Source organism: Lontra canadensis, unplaced genomic scaffold, assembly GCF_010015895.1.
Source record: "Lontra canadensis isolate GAN:19392208 unplaced genomic scaffold, GSC_riverotter_1.0 scaffold68, whole genome shotgun sequence".
Taxonomy (NCBI): Eukaryota; Metazoa; Chordata; class Mammalia; order Carnivora; family Mustelidae; genus Lontra; species Lontra canadensis.
In genome coordinates, this window is record NW_022631062.1 from 10,656,231 (window position 1) to 10,679,512 (window position 23,282).

The 23,282-nt window shown below is 54.0% G+C and overlaps 1 protein-coding gene across 3 annotated transcripts; it reads right to left on the reverse strand.

Annotated features, from left to right (window-relative positions):
* Nucleotides 1–4,895: 4,895 nt before the first annotated feature.
* On the reverse strand, nt 4,896–18,216 carry ASMT (acetylserotonin O-methyltransferase). 3 transcript variants are annotated; one of them, XM_032880131.1, is made up of 8 exons: nt 18,148–18,216; nt 12,793–12,967; nt 11,217–11,346; nt 9,495–9,563; nt 8,840–8,958; nt 7,385–7,525; nt 5,289–5,411; nt 4,896–5,139 (listed from the first exon to the last, which is right to left on the reverse strand). In XM_032880131.1, the coding sequence occupies exons 1-8, from the start codon at nt 18,214–18,216 to the stop codon at nt 4,928–4,930; spliced, it is 1,038 nt and encodes a 345-aa protein (XP_032736022.1). In that variant the 3' UTR covers nt 4,896–4,927. The 3 variants fall into 3 exon arrangements, with proteins under 3 accessions (XP_032736022.1, XP_032736021.1, XP_032736023.1); XM_032880130.1 differs by having other exon boundaries at nt 7,385–7,585; nt 8,813–8,958; XM_032880132.1 differs by lacking the exon at nt 7,385–7,525.
* Between the last annotated feature and the right edge of the window lie 5,066 nt (nt 18,217–23,282).

Here is a 23,282-nt window from a genome sequence, read left to right on the forward strand (position 1 = left end):
TGTTTCTGGAGCCAGTGACCGCTGAGTCCTGCAATACCATATTTCTATGTGGTTTTTCCTACAGACAGGGTGGTTCTCCGGGAGTGCTGGGGGAAAAACAAGACAGGGGTGTCGTAGCAGAAATAATGGACAAGAGATCACTAGTCTCCAGATGGGGGGCATCGTGCACCTGCCCTCCCACACGCAAAGGGGTTCTCACTTGTGCAGGAGCAGACCCTAAGGAGACGGTCTACAAGGAACAGGAGGATTTTCTCTGGAAAATATTCACTTCGCTCCCGTGGTGGAAGCTTATACTGTTGGAGAAACACAGGGAAGAACGTTCCAGCTTGCTCGCACAACCTTTTGAAACACGATGTTTTAAACTCAAAGGGACCATGTGCCCCTGTGTTCTTCAGGGACTTTCCCTCTCGATGAATCTGTCCCAAACAAAGCAATCTATCTTAAGACGATTAAGCAGACATTTTGAACAATGTTTTAATTTTTTAAAAAATTTTTTCTGGTACTTTCTGTACTATCTTTCTTTCCACCAATCTCTTGTCTTAGATGGAGAGGAAGACGTATGGCTTTCCTAAAATCGTGATGTCCATAAATGCCTCTCAAGGAATGTTGGCGTCGCTCCATAGGGAAAGCACACGCGACCTCTCTCTACCTGAGGACGTTTAATAACGGTTGTCCTCAAACTATTGACAGTCTCTCTGGCCCCAGGTTCCCAGGACAAACTCCGACAGATGTCGGAACACACAAGATATTAAGCACCCGTGAGTGTCTGCGGGAGGCATCCCGGTTGCACGGCGGCAAACACACAGCAAGGAATTTGCACAAGCTCCGGGGAGCTGTCGCTCTCGGGACATGGATATAATTCCGTGGATTCTTCATGTCAAACTGTGCTCTGTGCATCTGATGACAGGAGAGGCAGATGGCGCGTCGTGTGAACGGATAGAAGCTGGGGTCTTTACACAATGTTGAGTTCGTGGTGTCCCAGAAAAACAAACAAACAAGAAACAACAACAACAAAAACAGTGGGTTTGCAGGGTCCATGACACTGGGGTTCAGCCTGGGTGTCATTCCCGAGGGTTTGCAAGTTGGGGGAGACACGAAGGTGGCGTCCCAGGGAGGACGCGGTTTTCATCATTGGACACGCCAAGATTTTGACATAGGAGCCTGTCCTTGTCTGGAGACTTGGGCTCTGCCTCCAGAGTCTGACCAGAGGCTCTTTTGTGGACCAGGCTCCCCTGGGAGCTGCGGTTTCATGCTCTGCTTCAGGGTTTGGACCTCGTGGGCATCTACGTGGCTGCAGCGGCACCACGAGGGATGACGGGATCCTATGCATTCTATTCTCACATTTCATAAAAACGGAACCGTACACTGTTGTCTCCTTTCCTGAGCGCCTTCTGTCTCTAAGCATGATGTGTTTGTGGTTCATCTCTGTTAGCATGGGTCGCTAGTTTTTGGTGTGGTTTTGGTTTTTGCATTGTTTTTTATTTGCTTTTAAAATATCTCCAAGCGTCCGTGTGTTTTCCGCAAACCAGGGAGGCAGTGCGTTTGCAAGCAAAGGAAGAAGGAAGGGGCTTCGGTGAGGCTGACCAGCCCCCTGCCCTCATGGGACATTGGCTGTATGCCCTGTTTCATGGTCTGCAGCGTGCCTCCCTGCCCATGTCCCTGCATCCCAGATGCGGCTCGGGAACACGTATGTTCAATGAGAAATGCAATGAGAACCATCTGGTCTGGTTTCATTGCCCCTTGATGGGTCTCTGAAACCCAGATCCAGACTCATTTGTCAAGTGTGCTGGGCAGAGAGCAGGGAAGCTGAGCCCAGACCATGCACAGAACACAGGAAACGCCCGGGATCTGACCCCGGAGCAGCGTCTGCAGCGGGGCAGAGCAGGGAAGCAAGAAACAACCTTCCCCACCTTCCATGCACACGTGTCCTGCCAGGGTTTCCTCAGGAAATGCTTTGCTGAAACCTCATGGAATGCAACGTCCAGCTAATTAACGGGAATTAACGTCAACGTTCTGCCCCCGTTGCCCTGCCCCCTCGTTGGAAGGTCCTGTGGGAGAGCGAGGAAGACCCCCACCTCCATGGCTCAGTCCCTCCACCAACAAACTTGGAGAAAGGTGTTTGGTTCCTCTACCACATTCCCATAGTGGTCCCGGGTCCTGGAGCCACGAGACCAGCCCCAGGCTTCTTGAAGGTTTGCACATGGACAGGAGATGGAGAAAGAACTCTCCAGAAGCAAACGCTCTAAGAAAAGGAAGGTGGGACGGTGCCGTCCCTTATCTACAACAGGGAGCCAGTTGCCTCTTGCTCTCCTTGTGGAGGACTACCTTGTGTGTATTGTGATTTCTATTCATTGCTACTTGTCCTTTACAGCGGAAAATGATGGAAAGGTACTTTCGGACATTGTTCTCCTTTTCAGCACACCTGATGTTTGAAGGAGTAAAGGCTGCTTCTCTCTTAGGGGGTCTGCTGTCTGCAGGATTCGGGGCCTCTGCGGGAAGCGGGAGCCGGTCCATCCGCGGCCCCAGGGTGCCACCTGCTGACAGACGGGCATCTCCGGCCCCAGCAGTCCACGCGTCGCCATGGCAACAGCAGAAGGACACACACACACACACACCCCTCTCCTGCCCTGCAGGCTGTCCTGAGAAGCAATGGGGTCGAAGTCAAAACAGGTGTTTCCTGGAGCCCTGGAGGGTCACCCCTGGAGAATCCAGCTGGGCCCACGGAGGCCAGAACACGCTCTGCGACCCGGAGCTGGCTGGCACCATCTGAAGAAGGTTTTTGCACCGGCCACGCATCCCCATCTCCCCCGGAGGAGAAGCGGACCCCTCTGTGGGCCAGGCTTCCCGCTATCCCGCTGTCAGGTCAGCCCGACCCAAGCCCTCAGCAGGCCAGGGTCGGGCAACCTTCTACGTATCCCTGAAACCCGACCTTGTCACTGGCAAAGATCCAACGGGGTCACGTATTAACCCGGACCCTCTCAGCCTCAGCACTGTGGAGATCTGGGGCTGGACCACTGTCTGGGGCCTCCTGGGCCATGCAGGGTGATGAACCTTGTACCTGGTCCCCACCCTCCATGAGCAGGCAGGACCTCCTCCTCAAGGGACAGCCCAAGAACGACTCCAGACCGTACCAAAGTCACCCCCTTTGGGACTCATGGGTTTCAACTCCTTCAAACTCACAGAAGGTCGGAGATACACGGGGCTTGATACATTAACCAGTCCCGTTCTTTAATGGGAAGCCTGCAGGTCCAACGAGGCCGATGTCCTGCCCAAGGTCAGCTTACTCTCAGAGGCAAATCCTGGGAATAGACATGGCCAACCTGTGTCCTTCCTGCTTGCAGGGACCTCCTACAGCGTCAAGATTATCTACGGGTTCCCGTGCAGCCCTGTGGAGGTTAAAACAATGATCTTGTGCCAGCAGGTGCTGTGTCCAGGTCTCCGAGACAAGGGTATGACTGCCAAGTGCCACGGATGCTGAGATCAGAGCCCCGGGCACCAGGCACCTCCCCAGGCCTGGCCACACCCAGGAATGACTCTGGTTTTAAGCAAACTGGCTGGACTCCCGGCACGGGACACTCTAATGGGCCACCTCGAAGCCATGGGTTGTCCGTCGTAATTCCCTAAATCCTATAGCACTAGCCAGTATGTGGGATGGGTATTGGCTAGTCTGGGAAACTCGACCCCTAAATTCAGGGCAGAAAATCCTGTACATGGTGCTCAAGAAGTTAGTATTTGGGGGAAAACACACACACACACACACACACACACACTCACACGTGTGGAGACATCATTATTCAAACGTTGCAATTGCATGTAGAACAGGCAAGTTCATAGACACGAACCATTAGATGCTGGGGGCCAGGGTCTCAGGGAAGGGATAGGGAGTTAGTGCTTTATGGGGACAGGGCTTCCGTTGAAGGATGAGAAAGTTCTGGAGACGGATGGTGCCCACGGTTGCCAGCCTTGTGACTCCGCTCAGGGCCACTGCACGGCGCACCGAAAAAAGGTTAAAATGGCAAATTCCACAGCACGTCCAGTTTGCCACAGTAAAAGAAAGATGAAAATAAGTTGCCGTTATGGTGCCAAGGGAGATAGAGAAGGACAAAGGCCGTGTGGTCTCACTTGTACGTGGGATGTCAAAGGACACGAGAACCAAGGTCATGGACGCAGAGAACAGAGTCGCGGTTTGCCGATGTGGGAGGCCGGGTGGGCGAAATGGGTACAGAGAGCAAAAGGCGCAGACGCCCGGTGCCCGCTCGGGTCAGCGCTGCCCCCGACGTGCAGCGGGGGACGTGCCCCTGCGCCAGCTGAGATCAAGACAAAATCTACAAGAGCGGAACTCGCAGAAGCGGAGAGCAGAAGGGCGGTCCTCAGGGGCTGGGGATGGCGCTCCCAGGGCACAGACCTCCCGTGAGAAGCGGAATGAGTCCTGCGGCCGTAACGTCCATCAGGGTGATGGTAACGGACCATCCCACGCTTGCCCGTTGCTGAGACAGCAGATCTGAAATGTCCTCGATGACAACAATAAAAGAGCCACCCCGGGAGGTGTGTGGGTTAGCTCGACGGCACTCATCTGTGCCCAGCGTGTACGTGCATCGGAATACCATGTGGTGCGGCTCACAGGTGTACAGTTTTGTCCGCTACGCTGGCAGAAATGCAGGAAAACGGAGTCGAACGGGGTCGAATGAAAGAGAATTCGGCAGGATGGGACGGAATAGGGTGGGAGACACAGAACAGGTTGGGATAGAGCACAAGAGAGCAGAATACAACAGAACAGGACAAAATCAGCAGCGTGATGGGCAGTTGACAACAGTCAGCAGAGACCCCCACTCCGCTGTCAGTTCCCCAGAAATGCTGAAGCTCATGGACCCCCCCCCCCCGTTACCAAGGGTGTCGGTTGGGTCGGTCGCTGCAGACCCACGGGGAGCTACCTCCTGGCGAGGATGGCATCGTAAATGCCCCCTGTTCTCCTGCACTGGATGTCCTGGAAGCCGGCGGGAGCCAGGAGCGCGTGGTACTGGGCGGGGGTCCGCTCCCGGCCCTCCGTCTGCACCACCATGTTCAGCGAGTACAGCTGCGTGGTCAGCGGGCCCCGTCCGTCTGCATCCAGGAGGCTTTCAATCACCAGGATGCCACCGCCTGGGACAGGGAGAGATGGCCATGAGCAGGGGACCAGCCATCCTGAGGACGCCCGCTCGACCTCAGGCGCTAGCTGCCCCGGCCCCTGGCCCAGCCGGCAATCCCACTGCCCCAGGTGCCTTCTGCCCTCATGCGGCCCCACGACCCACCTGGTTTGCAGGCGCGATGGACCCTTGCCAGCAGGTGTGAGCACCGCGTGTCGGTCCAGTCGTGCAGGACCCTGGCAAGGATGTACAGATCTGCCTCCGGAAGCGGGTCTTTAAAGAAATCTCCTATAACACAGGCAGGTGCCCTGGGGTCGGTCTGCAAGTCAACCCCGCATGACCGCACCTGCACCCGGGATGCAAAAGTCACCGGACGGTGTCGAGCTGTCCTCACGTCTTCCCAGCAGGGACGGGAAGACCTCGCCCTGAGCAAAAGAAGTCTCGGGGAAGACAAGAAAACTGGGGACGGTGTTTGGGGTCCCCTTCCATCCTTCGGATATGCAAAATGATTTTATTTTTCTCTTATTTCCTAAGGTTGCAAGTACACAGTTCTCCAAGCCTTGATTCCAGGGCGCCCCGAGCCATCGGTCAGCAGCTCCTGTGTGACGCGTTGAAGTACGTCAACAGTCCATGCGTGTTTTCCTGATTGAAAAACAAAAATGCCCAAGAAAGACCCTCCATGCGTCCATGGTGTCAAAGATTCAAGTCTTGTAATATTTTTCCTGCAAGAAGTACGAATTTTGGAAGAAATCTTGGGTAGACCTGTGGTGTGCGGGGTCAACCGGCAGCCAAATGTTGTCCAAACTCTACAAATTCGCAGGGATTTGGGAAGAGTGTGCCCTGGATTCCGCAGGGGTCAGTCCATCACTCTGCCCTGTCCTGAGGCCCCCAGGAAATCTGAGGTCCACAGGCATTTCCCTATGATGTAGGAAAAACCACAAGGGGAGTCCTCCAAACGGATTTTCTTCCATCAGCCACAGAAGACGGGGCTTGGCAAACTCTGGCCCGGGGGCCACATTTGGTGGGTCGTATGTTTGTGTGCAGCAGGTGAAGAAGACAATCCAGACCCCAGGATGACGAACACACGGGCGGTTTCCACCAGGTTTCCCTCCGTGAGCAACGACGAGGACAGCAGAAGCCCAGCTCAGCTGTGTAATAGCAACGTAGTCTGCTCTCTCGCCCGACCCCCACAGCCTCTGAAGTCCGTGTGTTTCTCCCATTTTCCAGAGGAAGCACATCAGTTCGTCCCAAGACTTGTGATAAAGACTCCCAGAGGCCAGGTTTGGGGTGAGGCGAGTCAGGCACTCTGCTGGGTGCAAAATTAAAGGGGCCCCAAACCTGGTCATCAAGGTTTCTTATATTTTAATGTGATGTTTTTAAAAAAATGAACAGTAAGCCCCCCCCTCCCCCCAATATCCATGATGGTCAAAGCTGGGGGATGTTACATAAAGCCAGAATCCAACCCTACGGGTAGATGACCCCAGCCACGTTGATCTGAGCCTCAAAATGGCAAAGTCTCCCTAATCTTCTGAGTCAGCAGATGTCCGCGAGCTTCCCTTCAACCCCGTTCACGTACCAGCATGGATTTAGACACCCGCATGCAGGTCTTGGGGTCTGCGTAACAAAAGCAACACCAGCTGGGGGCTTAAGCCACTGGAATCCATCCCCTCCCAGCTCTGGAGACCACAAGTCTGAGATCCAGGCGGGGCAGGGACGCTGAGATCCAGGCAGGGCCGGGCTGTGCTCTCTTCCGAGACTCCAGGGGAGGGTCCTTCCTGCCTTTTCCAGCTTCTGGAGCTCCAGGCATCCTTGGGCTGGTGGCCGCGTCCCTCCCATCTCTGCCTCCATCTTCACATGGCTTCTCCTCTCTGTCTGTGTCTCCTCTTCTGTCTCTTACAAGGACCCCTGTCCTTGGATTTAGGGCCACCCTGACCCAGGATGGGCTCATCTCAAATCCTTCCTTTCATTACTCTGCAAAGACCCTGTTTCCAAATAAGGCCCCATTCACCAATCCTAGGTGGACACAAATTTTGAGGAAACAGTCTTCCATCCAGCCAAATGCTCAAGAAAGAACTAAGTGTAAGGACACCATCTAGCCGTACGCTGTTTTCCAAGCGTCGCGGACAGTAATTCTAAGTTGAGGGCGGTTGCCTGCAGGCAGAGGAAGCCGTGCCCACGGTGCAACCTCGGCCCGACCTGAGCCCCCAGGGGAGGCATCTGTGTTTCCCAGTGCACACGCGGAGAGCACAGAAGCAACCCACCTTCACGGAAGCTGATCCGTGGGTCCTCCAGGAACGAGAAGTGCTTTTTCACCGTCTGGATCACCTCGGGGATGTCAAACACGGTGACCTGACACCCGGGGTACAGAGAGGTGCACTCCTTGGCCAGAGCCCCAGAGCAGCCTGGAAGTGGACACAGAACAAGACAGGCAGACAGGAAGGTATGAGGAACATGCGTTTTGGCTCACCATGGAGCCTTGGGGGACGTCCATATGGGGGACATGATTCTGCCCCCCATGGAGGTGTTCACGGCTCCACCGTCACCCATGAGCCCCCGAATCTTCAAATCTTCCTGGCTGGACCAACCCGCTGATCACCATGACCCTGTTCTGCATGCCTCATAGGCAGACACGCACTTGGGAACCACGACAGTCCCATGTGGGGCTGCCCCATTATCTGAGGGTTCTGCGGCACAGAGAGACCATGGAACATGCCCAAAGTCGCACAGCAAACCGAGCACAGGGGCCACTTTTGAATAAACCACACTAGGGCCCCCAATCATGGCACCCTGCTCCCAGAGACAGTGGAGGGGAGGTTGCCCTGATGCGGGCTATGGGTATGAGCAGCTCAGATCTGGGGACCAAAGACTAGGGGCTCCCTGGATGGACCTCGCAGCCTGTCTGCATCCCAGGCAGCTCGGCCCAAAGCAGCAAGTCGTTGTGTTGCTCAAAGGATGGAGCCGCACCCAACGTCAGACTGGCGTCACCCCGAGAACGTGCCCCTGGGCCAACATGGTGTCAGGAGTCCTTGAATCCCCATCTAATGGGGTTCATGCTCCTCATGCCTCCTCTATGGGACCAGCAGGGGTGGTCAGGGCAAGAGCACTTGCTTGAAGGGGACCAAGAGTTACACCTGGCCACCCCGACCTCCACCCACCCTTTGGGACAGGGACGACCCACACCCACCACTCTTGCGTCTGCTCTAGGATGTGCCACACTCAGTCTTCAGCCCCAGCAGATGCTCAAGTCACGGGCATCCCTCTCATTCGTGGTAGCATCAGGACCTCCAGAGCCCAGAAAACCCGGCAGCCCCTGGCAGCCCCACACAGTGCTTTGCCTGCCCCAGGAAGGCAGCATGGGAAGGTCGACTAGATGGGCCAGCTAACTGCTTTCCAAGAGCTCCATGACTGGTGCACCCCACCATGGTCTTAAGCCTTTCGTGTCCCACTGAGCAATGCCAACATCGACATGTGCATGGCCTGGGCACCAGCAGCATCCCTGGAGGCAGAGAGTATCTGTCCCACCCCAATACATGGGGTCAGAACCGCAAAGGGTGCACCCGGTTCCAGGAGAAGCTGGGACCCTCTCAGCCTGCAGGACATCCGCGGATGCTTTCTCCCCGATCCTGAATGTCGTCCCAGTCGTCTTCCCTCCCCAGGGGACACTAGGGAGCACGCTAGCCCCAAGACACAGCTCCATCTGTGGAGCCAACACTCACCACCAACGTCGCAGATGAGCGGGAATGGGGACAGGTCAAAGGCGGCCAGCACGTGCCTCCCGCTGATGCTCCAGACGTCCTCCAGAGCCCTCATGAACTGCAGCCGCTCGCCCTCAGATCTGCACGCAAAACCACGCCCATCAAGACCATGTGGACATCCAAATCAGGGGAGAAGCACTGGCTGGAGTAGGGGACTTGGACGAGGGCAAAGCCCAGGATGAGTTGGGAGGTACCACCCTTGAGGACTCTGCACCCCTGCCCATCCTTCTCCCCTTTCCCGGCCCCCGGTCAGCTAGGAACCCTGCAAAGAGCCCTCAGGGCACCGACACTTGGGGGTTGTGGAACCAGACCCTACGCCAACAGCAGCGCCATGTGCATTCTTAGAGCCGACCTACTTACTACCTGGTGACTCTGACCCAACCAAAAGCCATTCCTCATTTTTCTACATCACTGTTGCTTTGTGTAGAGCCCCTGGGAAGGAAGGACAGATTCCCACCTGCTCAGGACACTGACCCACACCAAAAAATCAGTCCTCTTTATTTATTTATTTTTATTTTAAATATCAACGTCCCTGTTTTGCTCTGATTGGACCCATGTATTCCTCGCGGCGAGTGCGTTGAAAGACCATCCCGCAAGTGTGGGCGCTCGGCATTACCTGTAGATAGCAGTGAAGAGCTCGTCCGAAGGAACCCCAAATGCCTCCGGATACTGGTTCCTGCCATCCCTGCAAACGGGCAATACATGGTCACCCGGGATCTGACACGTTCAGGGAGCACCCGCTGGTGCACATGTGGGATCACACAACTTCACCTCCTCTCACAGACAGGACAAGCAGAGGACAGGAGTCAGTCACCAAACACACGCTCGCACCCCCTTCTGGGCTGGAACACATGTCTGCTCAGGGCGGCAGGCTGCACCACGAGCCCAGCTCTGCCGTGTGACCAAAGAAGCAGTGGGCTGTAAAGACATCTGAAGGAAGTTTGAAAATAACGTGCAGTCAGGGGACACGGAGGTCCACAGGACTCATCTGCTGGCCTCTGGGGACAGGAGAAGGATTGCTGGGCTATTATCAATACCTATCAGCACCTGTCATCTATCTATACCCATTTATCAATATCTATTATTTATATATGTCTATTAATACATATCAATATCTATCTATACCTATCAATATTTAATCGTCTATTATCTATTAATATCTTTCAATACCTATCCATCAATATCCATCTACTATCAATCTCCCTACCTACCTACCCATCTACCTATCCATCCCTCTACCTATCATCCATCCATCTACTTGTCCATACATCCAACCATCCATCCATCCACCTGTCCATCTAACCATCCATCCATCCATCCATCCATCCATCCATCCATCCTTGTACTGTCATCCATCCATCCCTATATCTATCTATCTATCTATCTATCTATCCATCTAACTATCATCTATGTGATATAGATCCCTATATCTATCAATCATCCATTCATCTGTCCATCATCCATCCACCATCCATTTAACTGTCCACCCATCAAACCAACCATGTATCATCCACTGATCTAGCCATCCCTATACTATCATCCATCATCCCTGTAGCTATCAATCAATCAATCATCTGTCCATCCAGCCATCCATCCAACCGTCCATCCATCCAGCCATCTAGCCATCCCTATATCATCATCTAGCCACCCCTATAACTATCCATCTATCCATCCATCCATCCCTATATTTATCAATCATCCATCCACCCATCCATCCACCAGCATCCACCCATCTAGCCATCTCTGTGCTATCATCCATTCATCCCTATATCTATCTACCTACCTCTCTACCCGCCCATCTATGTATCCATCCATCTGTGCCGTTGCTTTCCAACTGCAGGTGATTCTGCGCCAAGACGCACTCGTCAATGTCTGGGGACATTTTTTTAATTATCACAACTGGGGAGACTGTAGTGGCACATGGTGGGAGGAGACCAGAGACTGCTGTACGCCCTGCAGAGCCCAGGACACCCCACCTCAGAGACTGGTCCAGCACCAGACACCCACATCGCCGAGCCCAAGAGCAGCTGTGAGACACACAACCATCACAATTCAGGCAGAATCTTGTTGGGCGCCATCTTCCCCACCTTGTCTCCTCGGGCCGGGGCCCTTTCCCTGGAGAGAATCAAAGCACAGGACTCCTAACAGGGCGGATTTGCATTTCTTGAATTCCTTCAGCCAGGACCATGAGGGTTTCTCACATCTGCTCTGGCTGTCCAGACCTAGCCGTGTCGTGTTTGATCTACAAGAAACCTGGCACTTCAGCTGCACAGACGCCACGAAACCAGCCCCCAGGGAGCCCCGGCGCAGCAGTACACGCCGTCAAGGCCATGCCCACCTCACAGCCTGGGCCAGGTGGCCCCAACACAGGTACGTCGTCCTGGCCAGGTACCGCAGCATGTTGCCTTGGTACTTGGGGCTGGCCCTCACCAGGTAGGTGCTAGAGAGCTCCGTGTTTTGATACAAGGCTGAAAACAAACACAGGGAACACAAAAGGCGAAGTTAGAGTCCAGGTCCTTGCCGTGCGCTGGCGCCAGCATTGGCAACGTCAGGATTCTCGCATTGGCAGAGCCGATTCTCGCCTGGGGGCTCATCTTGAAGAGAAGGGGGGCCACTGGGCACCTGGCACACCTGCTCGATTCCGTTTTGGCAAATCCCGTTGGAAGGTCTGGTGCAGCAGGTGGAAAGGGCAGGAGGCTGATGGGGAACCCTATACTATAATCCGTGGGCTTTAAAATAATAGCCGAAAGGGACCTCCCCTCTACTGGTGATACGACCATCTCCAGAATGGGAATCACGTGGACGGAGCAGGGACTGTCCTTCTGCCACGCTCAGCCAAGCAGCAGGCAACCAACCCCGGGTGAATGCCATCGTTCTAACCATGCCCTGCAGACAACGTGCAGCCCCAGGACCGCAAGGGCCCCGGTGCTCTCTGGGCCAGTGCCCTGCTGTGAGCTACCCCATCCTGCAGCATCTGCAAATGGCCAGTCCCGTGCCCGAGCCTACCTCCCTATCCCCTCTCGTGGAGACCCTGCTTCCCACGGAGCCCATGCTGTCTTGTATGAGGTGGTCCCCAGCTGGGTGTCGGCACCCACCCAATGCCCCAGGGCCAAGGGACAACTGATAATTGTGCCAGACGCCGCCTCCACTAGCATTCCCTGCCCCCGCTGTCTCCCAGCAGGGGTGTCCTCCTCGGGGTGCGAGCTCAGGGTCAGCCACCCCTACGTGTCATGGGCAAAGACTGTTCTCAGGGAGCGGTGAGCGCTGGTTCCAGCTAGCTTGCACCCTCGTGCCTTCTGGATTTCCACGCCCGGGCTTCTGAGAGTGGTCAACCCCCACAAGATGCTCAAGCTTTCCCATCCCTATTTGTAGCCCACAACCCAACTGCTGTATGACTCCATGCCATGAGCACAAAAGCCACTGAGCACCGCTGCCACAGCCGGGCCAACGCTCCTGTTCTTGGGTGCTCTGGTTCAAGCAACGCTTTCCACATTCACCACGTCATGAATCTACAATTCTGAAAATGGTCAGAATGAGGGACATACAGTTGAAACTTTGATGTAGCAAAGTAAGAACATGAAAAGAAACCCCTAGTCATCACCATATTTCATAAGACAGAAGTCATTTCAGCACTAAAATGAGAAGGTACTATCATAAGGAATGGCAACCCTTTAGCGAGATAAATCTAGTTTGATGAAAAGTACTCCCATGTGATTTTTCCCCCCATTTTTTTCTTGCTCCTTGGATACTTTGTGAGGGTACCAATGTGTACACCAGCATGTAGAGACCTCTCTAGAATGACGTCAGCGAAACACAGCCTGGGCGCTCAACCTGGCCCACTGCTTGTCTTTGTAAATAAAGTTTTATTGACACCCAGCCATGCGCATTCATTTACGTCATGGCTACATGCTTACCTTTTCCCCTCCTGGTTTCCGCCTGAAGCAGTTTCAGGGACACGCATGTGTCCAGCAGGAGTTCCATCCCATGGGAGCTGGTGCCCAGTCGTGCAGCCACTGCCACCGCACCCAGGGGCTCTGGGGCCTCCGCGAGAAGGTCAAACACGCCCAGCTCACAGGCAGCAAACAGAACCTCGGAGACAAGGGGCCAGCTTTGAGCGCCCTAGGAACTGCCCTCACCCCAGGGAGCCAGGGGTTTGTTTTCAGGGGACACTGCACTGCTGTGGGAAATGCTATGGCTGTTCCTTGGAAAATCAGTCACGGAATGGCCACAGAAACCAGAAATCCCACTATTCTGTGTGGCCCCAAAGAGTTGAACGTGGGGCCTGGGAGAGATCCTTGTACACCCGTGTTCACAGATGCACTGTCGGTGGCCAAAACATGCATTTTTTGTGCATTTTTATGGCCAAAACATGCAGTTTTGTGGCCAAGCATGCATTATGGACAAATGGACAAACGAATTATGGTCCATGCACACAGTGGACTATGACGCACCCTTGAGAAGGAAGGGTGTTCTGCCCCTGTTGGGACGTGGGTGGGCCTTGAGGACATGGTGCTCAGTGACATAAGCCACACACAGAAGGACGAATCCTGTGTGATTTCATGTAGGTGGGGTCCCTAGAGGAGTCCCACCCACAGAGACAGAGAGTAGAGGGTGGGGTCAGGGGCTGGGGACAGGGATGGGGGTAGTGGTTCATGGGGATAGAGCTTCAGTCTGGGGAAGATGGAAAGTTCTGGAGATGGATGGAGGGAGGCGGTTGTCCAACAGTGGGAATGAGCTCAGTGCCCCTGAGCTGTGCACGTAAAAACGGTGGAGATGGTAAAATTGATGCTATGGCTATTTTAAAATGATAAAAAAAAATTAATAATTTTTTTAAAAGTTAAAGAATAAAAGTAAAATTTTCAAATTCAACGTTCGAACTCATTAAAATTTGAATTTGAGTTTCAAACTCTAAAACAAAATGCGTACAATTTAAGCAAACATTCAAATATTTTAAGCAGAATAGCTAGCATAACTAAAACGAAATAAAAAGAAAAGAAAAGAAAGGAAATGAAAGGAAACGCGCTGCCACTGTGCACTTGGAAGGACCTGTTCTTGCGGCTCCAGCAGCTGTGGGGTTGACCAGCTGTCCGGAGCTATGGCATCTGTGAGACAGGTTGGTCCCCAGGGAGGGCGAGGGCCGGTGCTGCCCACTGCGTCCAGGGTGCCGCGGAGCCATTCTCTGGCTGGTCGGCTCGGGGAAAGGGAGAGTCTGACCAGGTCTGGCTTCTGCAGCATCCCCACCCCGACTGTCTTCAGTAGCTCGGCACTGAACCCCTCCCTCCTGGCATGCCCAGAACGGCATCACTCGGAGAAGCCAGCAGCCTGGGAACCACTGTAGGAAAGAAACACCCTCTGAAGGAAACCCGTGGTCCCCAAAGAGAACAGCCGCGGAGGGACAGGGCCCTGCACCGCCACCTGCAAACCCACACTTGAGTTTCAAGACCCCGGTCCTTGCCTCTCCTCGGTTAGCAACGATAACCTGCGGGCACAAAGTCAGGAACCACGTTGTTTCCATTTTGCAAACGGTTTGTGTTGTGTTGCTGCTGGGCAGAGGTCACCGTTGTTCCCCAAACGGTGCTGTCAGTCTAAAACCGTGTTCTTTGTTTTCTTCCGTTTACCTGTCTACAGAACTTAGCAGGTCGTGCCTGAAAATAATGCATAAGGCATAAAACGTGGCTAAGTCGATGCATTTTTTTTTTCTCCTCGTACACACAGTGTTTTGGATGCGCGGTGCCAAGACCGGGGCGGCCTCACCGAGATTGGCGGGGTCGGAAGCACACACTCACCTGCCACGTGCGCAGACGGTCCTAGAGCGCAGGTGCCTCCCTCGGCACTCGCTCCATAAGTGATCGGCACTCGTCCAAGAGGGACGTGAACGTGGAAAAAGGTAAGTCTCGTCTCCGTGCTTCGTGAGGGCATAAGTAGGTTGGTGTTTGCGTTTTCGCTGAGCGCACGGCAATCCCGACACGCGCACACGGCCGTGGCGGGGCTGTGCAGTGATACTGCCCTCACTGTTACTCTGCGGTGGGGGTCCTGTTAACTCGGATTCCGAGAAAGCCGCGTATTTGGACCCTAGCCCGGCTGACAGCTGGGGCCGGATGACTGTCGGGTGAGGCGTCCTACACCATAGGCTGTGGGGTCGGGTCCCTGGTTTCCACCCGCCACATACCAGGAGCACTTGCATCCTCGTCGTGACAACCGAAAATGTCCCCAGACCCTGCCGAGTGTCCCCTGAGTGGGGAGGAGGGGGGGAGGGCGTGTCCCCATTTGAGAAGCTGTGGAGGAAAGTTCTATCAAACTTATCCAGACACCCCACCTATAAAATTCGATTAAGCTCATATCAGGTTGTATCCGAGTGGGTTCTGTGAGGGTCGCACAAACTCTTATGCTAGCAACATTGTATCAAGTCACGGGAGGGTTCCACTCCTCGTTCTAGCCACATTGTATCCAGTCGCAAGAGGGATCCACTCCCCCTTGTAGCTAACGTTGTATCAAGTCGTTCTTCTGTGAAGATGGTACCAACCCGCCCTGTTAGTGTTGCAGGATCTCTTCTGCAACGAACCATGTACCTATGAAGGACTTCACTCCACTGCTTCAAGCCTTATTCTATCAAGACGGCGTTACCGCTCGCTTGGGGGAAGGGTGTCGTTTCTCATTTGCTACAGTCGCATTCACTTTACGACTCCATGACACCTTGTGCTGAGCCATTAGGAACGCCTACCGCATTTAGATTTTATTGACTCCTTCTATCAAGGTCATATTGAGTTTTATTCGATCAAAGTCATATTAAGTACTATTCCGGGAACGTTATATTCAGTCTCACCCCATTGAGGTCGTATTCACTATTATTTTGTCAAGATCCGATTAAGTTTTATTCTATCAAGGTCACGTTAGGTTTTATGGTATCAAAGTCGTATGAAGTATTATGCTATCAAGGTTGTATTAGGTTTTATGGTATCAAGGTTGTATTAAGTTTTATTGTATCAAAATCCTATTAAGTTCTTTTCTGTGAAGGTTGTATTAGATTTTATTGTATCAAGATTCCATTCAGTTCTGTTGTACCGAGATACTACTGAGTTATTTTCTATGAAGGTTGTGTTGGGTTTTATGGTATCAAGGTTGTATTAAGTTTTATTGTATCAAGATTGCATTCAGTTCTATTGTATCAAGATCCTATTAATTTTTTTAAGATTTTATTTATTGTATCGAGATTGCATTCAGTTCTATTGTATCAAGATCCTATTAATTTTTTTAAAATTTTACTTATTTATTTGACAGAGAGAGATCACAAGTAGGCAGAGAAGCAGGCAGAGAGAGAGGGAGAAGCAGGCTCCCCGCTGAGCAGAGCGCCTGATGTGGGGCTCGATCCCAGGACCCTGAGATCATGACCTGAGCCAAAGGCAGAGGCCTTAACCATCTGAGCCAACCAGGCACCCCGAGATACTATTAAGTTCTTTTCTGTGAAGGTTGTGTTGGGTTTTATGGTATCAAGATTGTACTAAGTACTATTCTGTGAAGGTCGTGTGCCATCTTCTTCCATTAACCTTGTGACAATGGGGTAACACGGCGTCACGTGTACTGATCCCAAAATTTATAACGCGGCAATGTGAGCCAGAAGAAACCGCCCCAGCTGGTCTGGAAACACTCCACGAGCACAAGTAAGTCACGTCTTCAAGCAACAGAAACGCAGTCAATGATTATGATTGTTTGGTCGAAAAATGGTCCTTTTCCGCACCTCAAAGGCTCTGCAGGAGGAATGCTTAACCCGTGGGGGTCGACAGACTGAATCAGGGGGAACCTGTGAGCTCGGTTGTGGACGACGTGAGGTTTCCGTATTCGTGACCTCTGCCCAAACTCAGCACCTGCTTTGGTTATAAATTAAGAGAAAAGCACGGCCGTGTGACGGTGTCCGTGACTCAGTGACCCGGGGAAGACAGAATGTCTTTGTGTCTTGTGGCATCTGACCCAGGCCACTCGAAATACCACTGGCAAGCACACGGCGCCATGGTGCCCGTGGGTTGGACCCTGCTGGCTGCATAGATCCCTGCAGTCCCCCACCCTGTGCCCCAGCGTCTGCCGTCTGTGGGCGTCTCTGTGCCTTGTGGATGCTCAGCCAGCACACGGTGAAGCTGTGTGTTCCCCAAATTAGAGGCTCCCTGCGAAGAGCCAGGGAGGGTCCCCCCAACCCCGTCCCATGAGAGAAGTCCACCACCACCCTGCCCAGCAGCTGTGAACGATCCCCTGCCGTCTGCGTCCGCACAGCTGTCCACATGGACACGTTCCACACCTGAACCCTGGAGATTTACAACACAGCATGCATGTGTCCCGCCAACGTCCACCTCCCACTGCCAAGACCCTCAGCCCCCAGCCCCGACACCAATGGAGCTTTAAAATATAAAATGTAGGGGCGCCTGGGGGGCTCTGATGGTTAAGCCTCTGCCTTCGGCTCAGGTCATGATCCCAGGGTCCTGGAATCGAGCCCCGCATCGGGCTCCCCGCTCGGAGGGGGCCTGCTTCCCCCTCTGCCTCTCTCCCCTGCTCGTGCATGCTGTCTCTCTCTCTCAAATAAATGCATAAAATCTTTAAAAAATAAAATAGATAAAATCTTTAAAAAATAAAATAAAATATAAAACTAAAGTTCACATAGCAGGAGAATCGGCAGGAGGCGTTTTAAATGAAAGAAGTCTGGGGCGTGTGGCTCGTTCACTGCCTTGTTGAACCACCACCTCTGTCTGGTTGCAGATTGTTCCCATCTTCCCTAAAGGAGAAGCCGAGCCCATTGGCTGTCCCTCCCCACTCTCCTCTCTGGCATCCAGCGACCACCACCCGGCTTCCCGTTCCCATGAATTTGTGAGTTCTCGGCGTTTTGCATAAATGCCATCACACCCCGCGTGGCCCGCGTGTCTCCGGTTTCCGCACCGGATCTGCTCAGCCACTAGAAGGGATGACATACTGACGCGTGCCATGTTATGGACGGACCCCCAGACTGGCCTCTAGCTTAAGCCATCCCTGGTTGCTTCGTGTGTTCATGGACAAGCATCTGTGTGACCCTGTCACAAAATGGGTTTTCAGTGTTTCGATCCCCGTCTTTGAATGAATGTTGCCCCACGCCCCCGTGGACAAGTTTCTGCCCAGCCACCTGCCCGTCGTGCAGGAACAGTCCACCCCGAAAGGACACTCTGGACCCATTAAGCGGTCACTCCCCATTGCCCAGCTTCCGCCAACGGGATCCAAGCGTGCCCTGCGGAATGTTGTCCCCGTGCTCCTACCTGGGAGACCATGAACCCGTGTGCGTACTCGGTGAGCAGACAGTATGCCTGTTCCTCGGGGGAACTCATCTTTGTCCCACGCCAGGCTGGCCTTCAGAGCCCCCAGTTGTCCCAGCAGCAGGGCGTGTGGGTCTGTTGGCAAGCGCTGGGGCGACCGGTGGCTCCGAGCTGCTGTCCGAGCTCCTTGCCAGAAGCCCAGGGACAGCCAAAGGCGGATCACTCCAGAAAATCCCACTAGTCCTATTAAGGGGATGACAAAGCTTGAGGGTCCTTGCTGGCTTCCTGCTGGCTCCTTCTGTCCCTGCCGCGCACACAGCCCCACAACAGCCCACACCTCTCCCCTCCCTCCCCACACCTCTCCTCTCCCTCCCCACACCATCAGCAGTGGAATGGATCCAAAGCTATAGGCTTGCTCGTGGCTACCACTGATGACTCATTTCCGGCACTGGAGACCCTCTAGTCCCCTTTACATGGACAGACAAACGGGTATCATTAATCTCCCAGGGCTACGAGCATCACAAACCACACAAGACCCACTGGGCTAAACCCAAGGAACTTATCTTCCCCCCAGCTCTGGAGTCCAGAACCACCACCGAGGTCCAGGCGGGGCAGGACCACTGAGACCCAGGCAGGCCAGGGCTATGCTCCCTCCACAGGCTTCAGGACAGGGTCCTTCCTCCCTCCTCCAGCTTCTGGGATTCCAGGCGTCCCTCAGCCATGGCCGCGTCCCTGCCATGTCTGCCTCCATCCTCAGGTGGCTTCTCCTCTGTGTCAGTGTCCCCTCTTCTGCTTCGTACGAGGACCCGTGTCGTGGACTTAGGGCCGCCCCGGTGCAGGAGGAGCTCATGTCGGATCCTTCCCGTCATCACCTCTGCAAAGACCCTGTTTCTGAACCAGTTCCCATCGTGAGGTTACCGGGATCAGGACATGGACATGTTGGGGACACATTCAATGGACACATTTAACCCACAGTAGACAGGGTGAGCTCAGCTGCCTTCCACGGCTCAGGATCCTTCCAACGTTGTCTGAAGTCACGTCCTCCTTTGCTTTCCACAGCCAGCAAACGCCCCCGAACCCATTCCACAGACTTGGGCTCTGAAACTGTTACTAATCGTGTGTCTTGCTGCTGCTAACGGTGCATGGCAGGGACTTTAGTGAGGGGTGTCACCGAAACGTGGCCGCTGAAACATGGGCACGTTATCTGTCCCCCCGGACCCTGCCGTCCATCCGTCGGTGTCCAAGATGTCGGGAGCACCTCAGGTGACAGACGGCGGAGGCCACACGTGGGCAGTGGGCTCCCATAGAGGAAAGCAACGGCTGTCCCCGTGCCGCTCCCTCCAGGACCTCCCCTCCCCATGGGTCTCACCTGACCGGAGCCCCTGTGCCACCTGGCCACTGCTCCTTGGGGTCACACTCCGCTATTCCTATTAACACCAGCAACTTTGTGCAGGAAACATTATCATCCCAGTAGCCACAATCTCCAGGCCACAGACATGAATTCCGGAGAGTCCGGGCAGACAGCGGGGGATGCGGGCGACCGGGCATCCTAGGGATGTGCTGGCAACAGGAGGCACGGCGGTAGCAGTGCGGGCGCCAGGTGAGGGGTGGACAGGAAAACAAGGAGGTAGCCTGAGACCCTGGGGCTGGCGGGGGGAGCCGGGTCCATGCTGGGGCAGGACTGGCTGAGGTGCCCATCAATGGGGACATCATGGCAACTGGGCAGGAGGGTCCAGGCTGCACGCAAGACGGCAATGCCCAGTTCACACGAGGGAGGAGGACCCGTACGTTCCCACCCCGCCGGTGCCAGCAGAAGGGAGCGGGAACAGAGACTGGAGGCAGGCAGGGTCTCGTGGCTGCAGGAAGGGTCACCTGCCATTTTCGTATTTTAGATTGTATTGTGTTGCATTTCGTGTCTTTTCATTTCATTTCCTTATTTTATTTCTATTGGTTTTTCTATTTGCATTTGTTTTACTTTTTATTATTTTCTTCCATTCGTTTTGTTTTTCATTTTATCATTTCATTTTTATTTATTTTATTATCTTACTTTATTATATCACTTTATTTTATTTTCTAAAGAGATTGACTTATTTTAGAGAGCGAGAGAGCACAGCAGAGGGAGCAGAGGGAGAGGACCTCAAGCAGAAGGCTCCAGCGCTGGGCGCAGAGCGTGACGCGGGACTCGATTTCGCGACCCTGAGATCACGACCTGAGCGGAAATCAAAGTTAGACGTTGAACCAACTGAGCCACCCAGATGCCCCTATATTGCTTTATTGCGAAAATTAACACATTAAGACTTACTGAACCAATTTATTGTTTTTCATCCCATTTCACTTTATTTACTTTATTATTTTTGTAAGTCACCTTAATGTCCCCCATACAAGGAGGCGCCATCATCCCGGTGTTGTGCAGTTACCATCCTTCGTCCTCTGATCTGAGCATCCCTCTGTGGCTCCCCATGTCCCACAGGTGCCGAGGTCCACCCCTGGGCTCCCCGGTCAGTGTGCTGGCGCCCAGGTGGTGTCTGGGACCCCCTCACTTGCACGGTTTCCACCACATCCTGGCAGACAGTCTGGCCGTGTCTCTGCAGCCCTGCACACACCATCACTTACAACCCCTTTCCACAGCGCAGCTGCTGGAGTATGGACTTCTCCTCCATGAGTACCTCGCCTCAGTTTGCCAAGTTCTCCGAAATTTCTCCCCGGTACGTCAATGGCAACGACCCTGAACAGGGATGCCTGCGTGGCTCAGTCGGAAATGACCCTGAGCGGACAGCCCAGCGCTACGAGGTTTCCTGCTTCTCGCGTTCACAGTTGTCTCCAAGGCCGGGGGTCTTTCGTGGCCCTTCAACGACATTTTCCACGTTTTACGGAGCCTGCAGTTCCTTGCAGATCCGTTTCTCGGTGCCCGGTAGCTTCTCCGCTCTTCTGGATGCTTTGTCCTCACTGGGACGCCTTCTAAGGGGTCACCGCTGATGCGCAGAGGCACGATGCACGGCGGGATCTCCTCCCGGCTGACCTGCGGAGATGCTGAGAACTTCTGTGCACCACTCTGTGTCCTGCAATCTCTAGGAGCAAACCAACCTTCTCCAGGTGTCTTGAGATTTTCGTGTGGGTGATTAAAGTGCCCGCATGTGATCAACACACGGCTTCTTCCTTTCCAAGTCGAAGACGGAGGGAGAGGAGGAAAACTGACGTTGGGTACGTCTGCAGAAACCTTTAGTCAACCCACGTCTCTCATGATTAGGCCCATATTTATTCAGCTAGTGATTGACATATGTATCCTACTCATTCATTCTGGCTTTCGTGACATGCCCGGGTAGTGCTACCGCTTGGCCTAGTCCCTGTCAAAGGGTTTAGTCGATTTGAAGTTCTAGTCCGGCTTGCTTTGTTTTGGAGACATAAAGGCAGTCTTTCAAAAAGCGGAAGTTGCACCATTTACTTGATAATCCATGAAAACCAGTTGGGACCTGTATGAAAAGGTCACGTATCTGAATGCATGGTCACCCACTCATTTTTGGTTTTTCCTTGTCCTGCCTCTTTCTGGTCCCAATAGGTGCCCCCACCTGTCTCTCACGCCCTCTTGATGCTTGATTTCACGAGCAAAGCCCAGATGGCGGCTGTAGGCCCTCCTGCAGCCTCTGCTTTCCTCCACCCTGCGCCCCTGCAAGTCTGAGCTCAGCATCCGCTCACCATGCCTTGCCTGTGCCATGCCCCATTTCGGGGACAGCATCACCTGTCTGGGGGTGCAGGCAAGGCTCCAAGGGAGAGCTCTACACCGTTGTGACAAGACACCAGGCTTCTCCTGTGGGTGGGTGGGTGGGCCATGGGCTATGTGACAGAGCCTGAAATGTCCGTGCACAGCCGCATGCACAGAAGCTGGAGGTAAGACGCAGAATGACGCTCGGGTGCCAGAGGGGGTCACAGGAGGGACAGGACGACCCACTACTGCTTGCATTTGCTTGATTAGCGTGCAAGCAGCCTTTCTCAGACAGGACGCCCCATCCCAGCGGGGAGGATCTCCCTGGGATCTTCTATTAAGGCGATTACTTTAGTAATGAGATTGAGGGCCGAGACGGGCTGCAGACTAATGCCTACAATTCAAGGTCAGCGCTCACGTCCTCCCCTTCTGGAAGCCGAGTCCCGAACACGAGTAAACAGAGGACCCCCGTGTCCGAGCGGATGGGAATGGACAGCCACCCCCTTGCATATCTCCAACCACTGGTGCGGCATCCACGTTCGCCTGCCCAGGCCTGAGCGGTCCGTATTCCTTGCGGGAAGAAGTGAGATGCCATCTTGACAGAAGACAATTCCCACCACACGCAAAACAGAGAAAGGATCTGCACGGACGGGAGTTGTCCAAACATGAACCAGCTCATGGGTTTCTTTTGGGGGGGAGGGAAAAACATTCTCAGGTGTGTGCGTGCTGATGGCTGCCCATGTCTCTGTGCCCAAAGATGCTGGATTGTGGCCTTCCCACGGGTGGATGTTATGGGACGTGCAGTGTATGCACTCTCGCGTCGGGCTCCTTTCTGGAGGCTCAGGTCCCACGACACGATGGGGCGAAACACCATGCGGAAGGTGACCCTTAGCTCGCAAAACCGTGGACCTCGGTAGCACGCGGGCACCGATGGGGGAGCGTGTGTCCACAGACCCCGCACCCGTGTCAGCCCGGAGCCCTGGAATCAGGCAGACGGCCTTCGGGATCTCGTCCACGCTCCCGGAAGGACTCTACTGGGCACATAAGGTGGGAAATCACGAGCCTGGTGGGTCAGTGCGAAGGTGACCGAGGCGTTAGGCGGCTGATTGCATCAATTCTAAAATCATGTTATTGATTGATTTTATAGGGGGCCATCCTGGCAATGAGGACACTGTCCGGGATTGAATAACGTCCCCATAACGTTCCTGGACCCTTGGGAGGGGACTTCTCAGGACAAGGGTGTCTGCAGATGGGATGAGTGAGCAGACGGGCCGCGGGCAAAGAGGAGGGAGCAGCAGGTCCGCCTGGCCGGCGGGCTGTGTGTGCCAGAGCCAGGGAAAGGTGCAGTGTGACTGGCGGGAACATGTGTCCACACCACCAGTGACAGGAAGTGTCGGGCTGGCCAGAGGGCTCATGCGTTTTGGCATGCTCTCATCCC

Excerpts from the sequence above, each read along its gene's own strand:
- ASMT (XM_032880130.1), bottom strand. The coding sequence starts at position 18,216 with ATGAGTTCCCCCGAGGAACAGGCATACTGTCTGCTCACCGAGTACGCA. Across the intron at positions 12,968-18,147 it reads ACGGGTTCATGGTCTCCCAG|GTTCTGTTTGCTGCCTGTGA; the intron begins GTAGGAGCACGG and ends CTTGTCTCCGAG. Across the intron at positions 9,564-11,216 it reads CACCTGGCCCAGGCTGTGAG|GGATGGCAGGAACCAGTATC; the intron begins GTGGGCATGGCC and ends GCCCGTTTGCAG.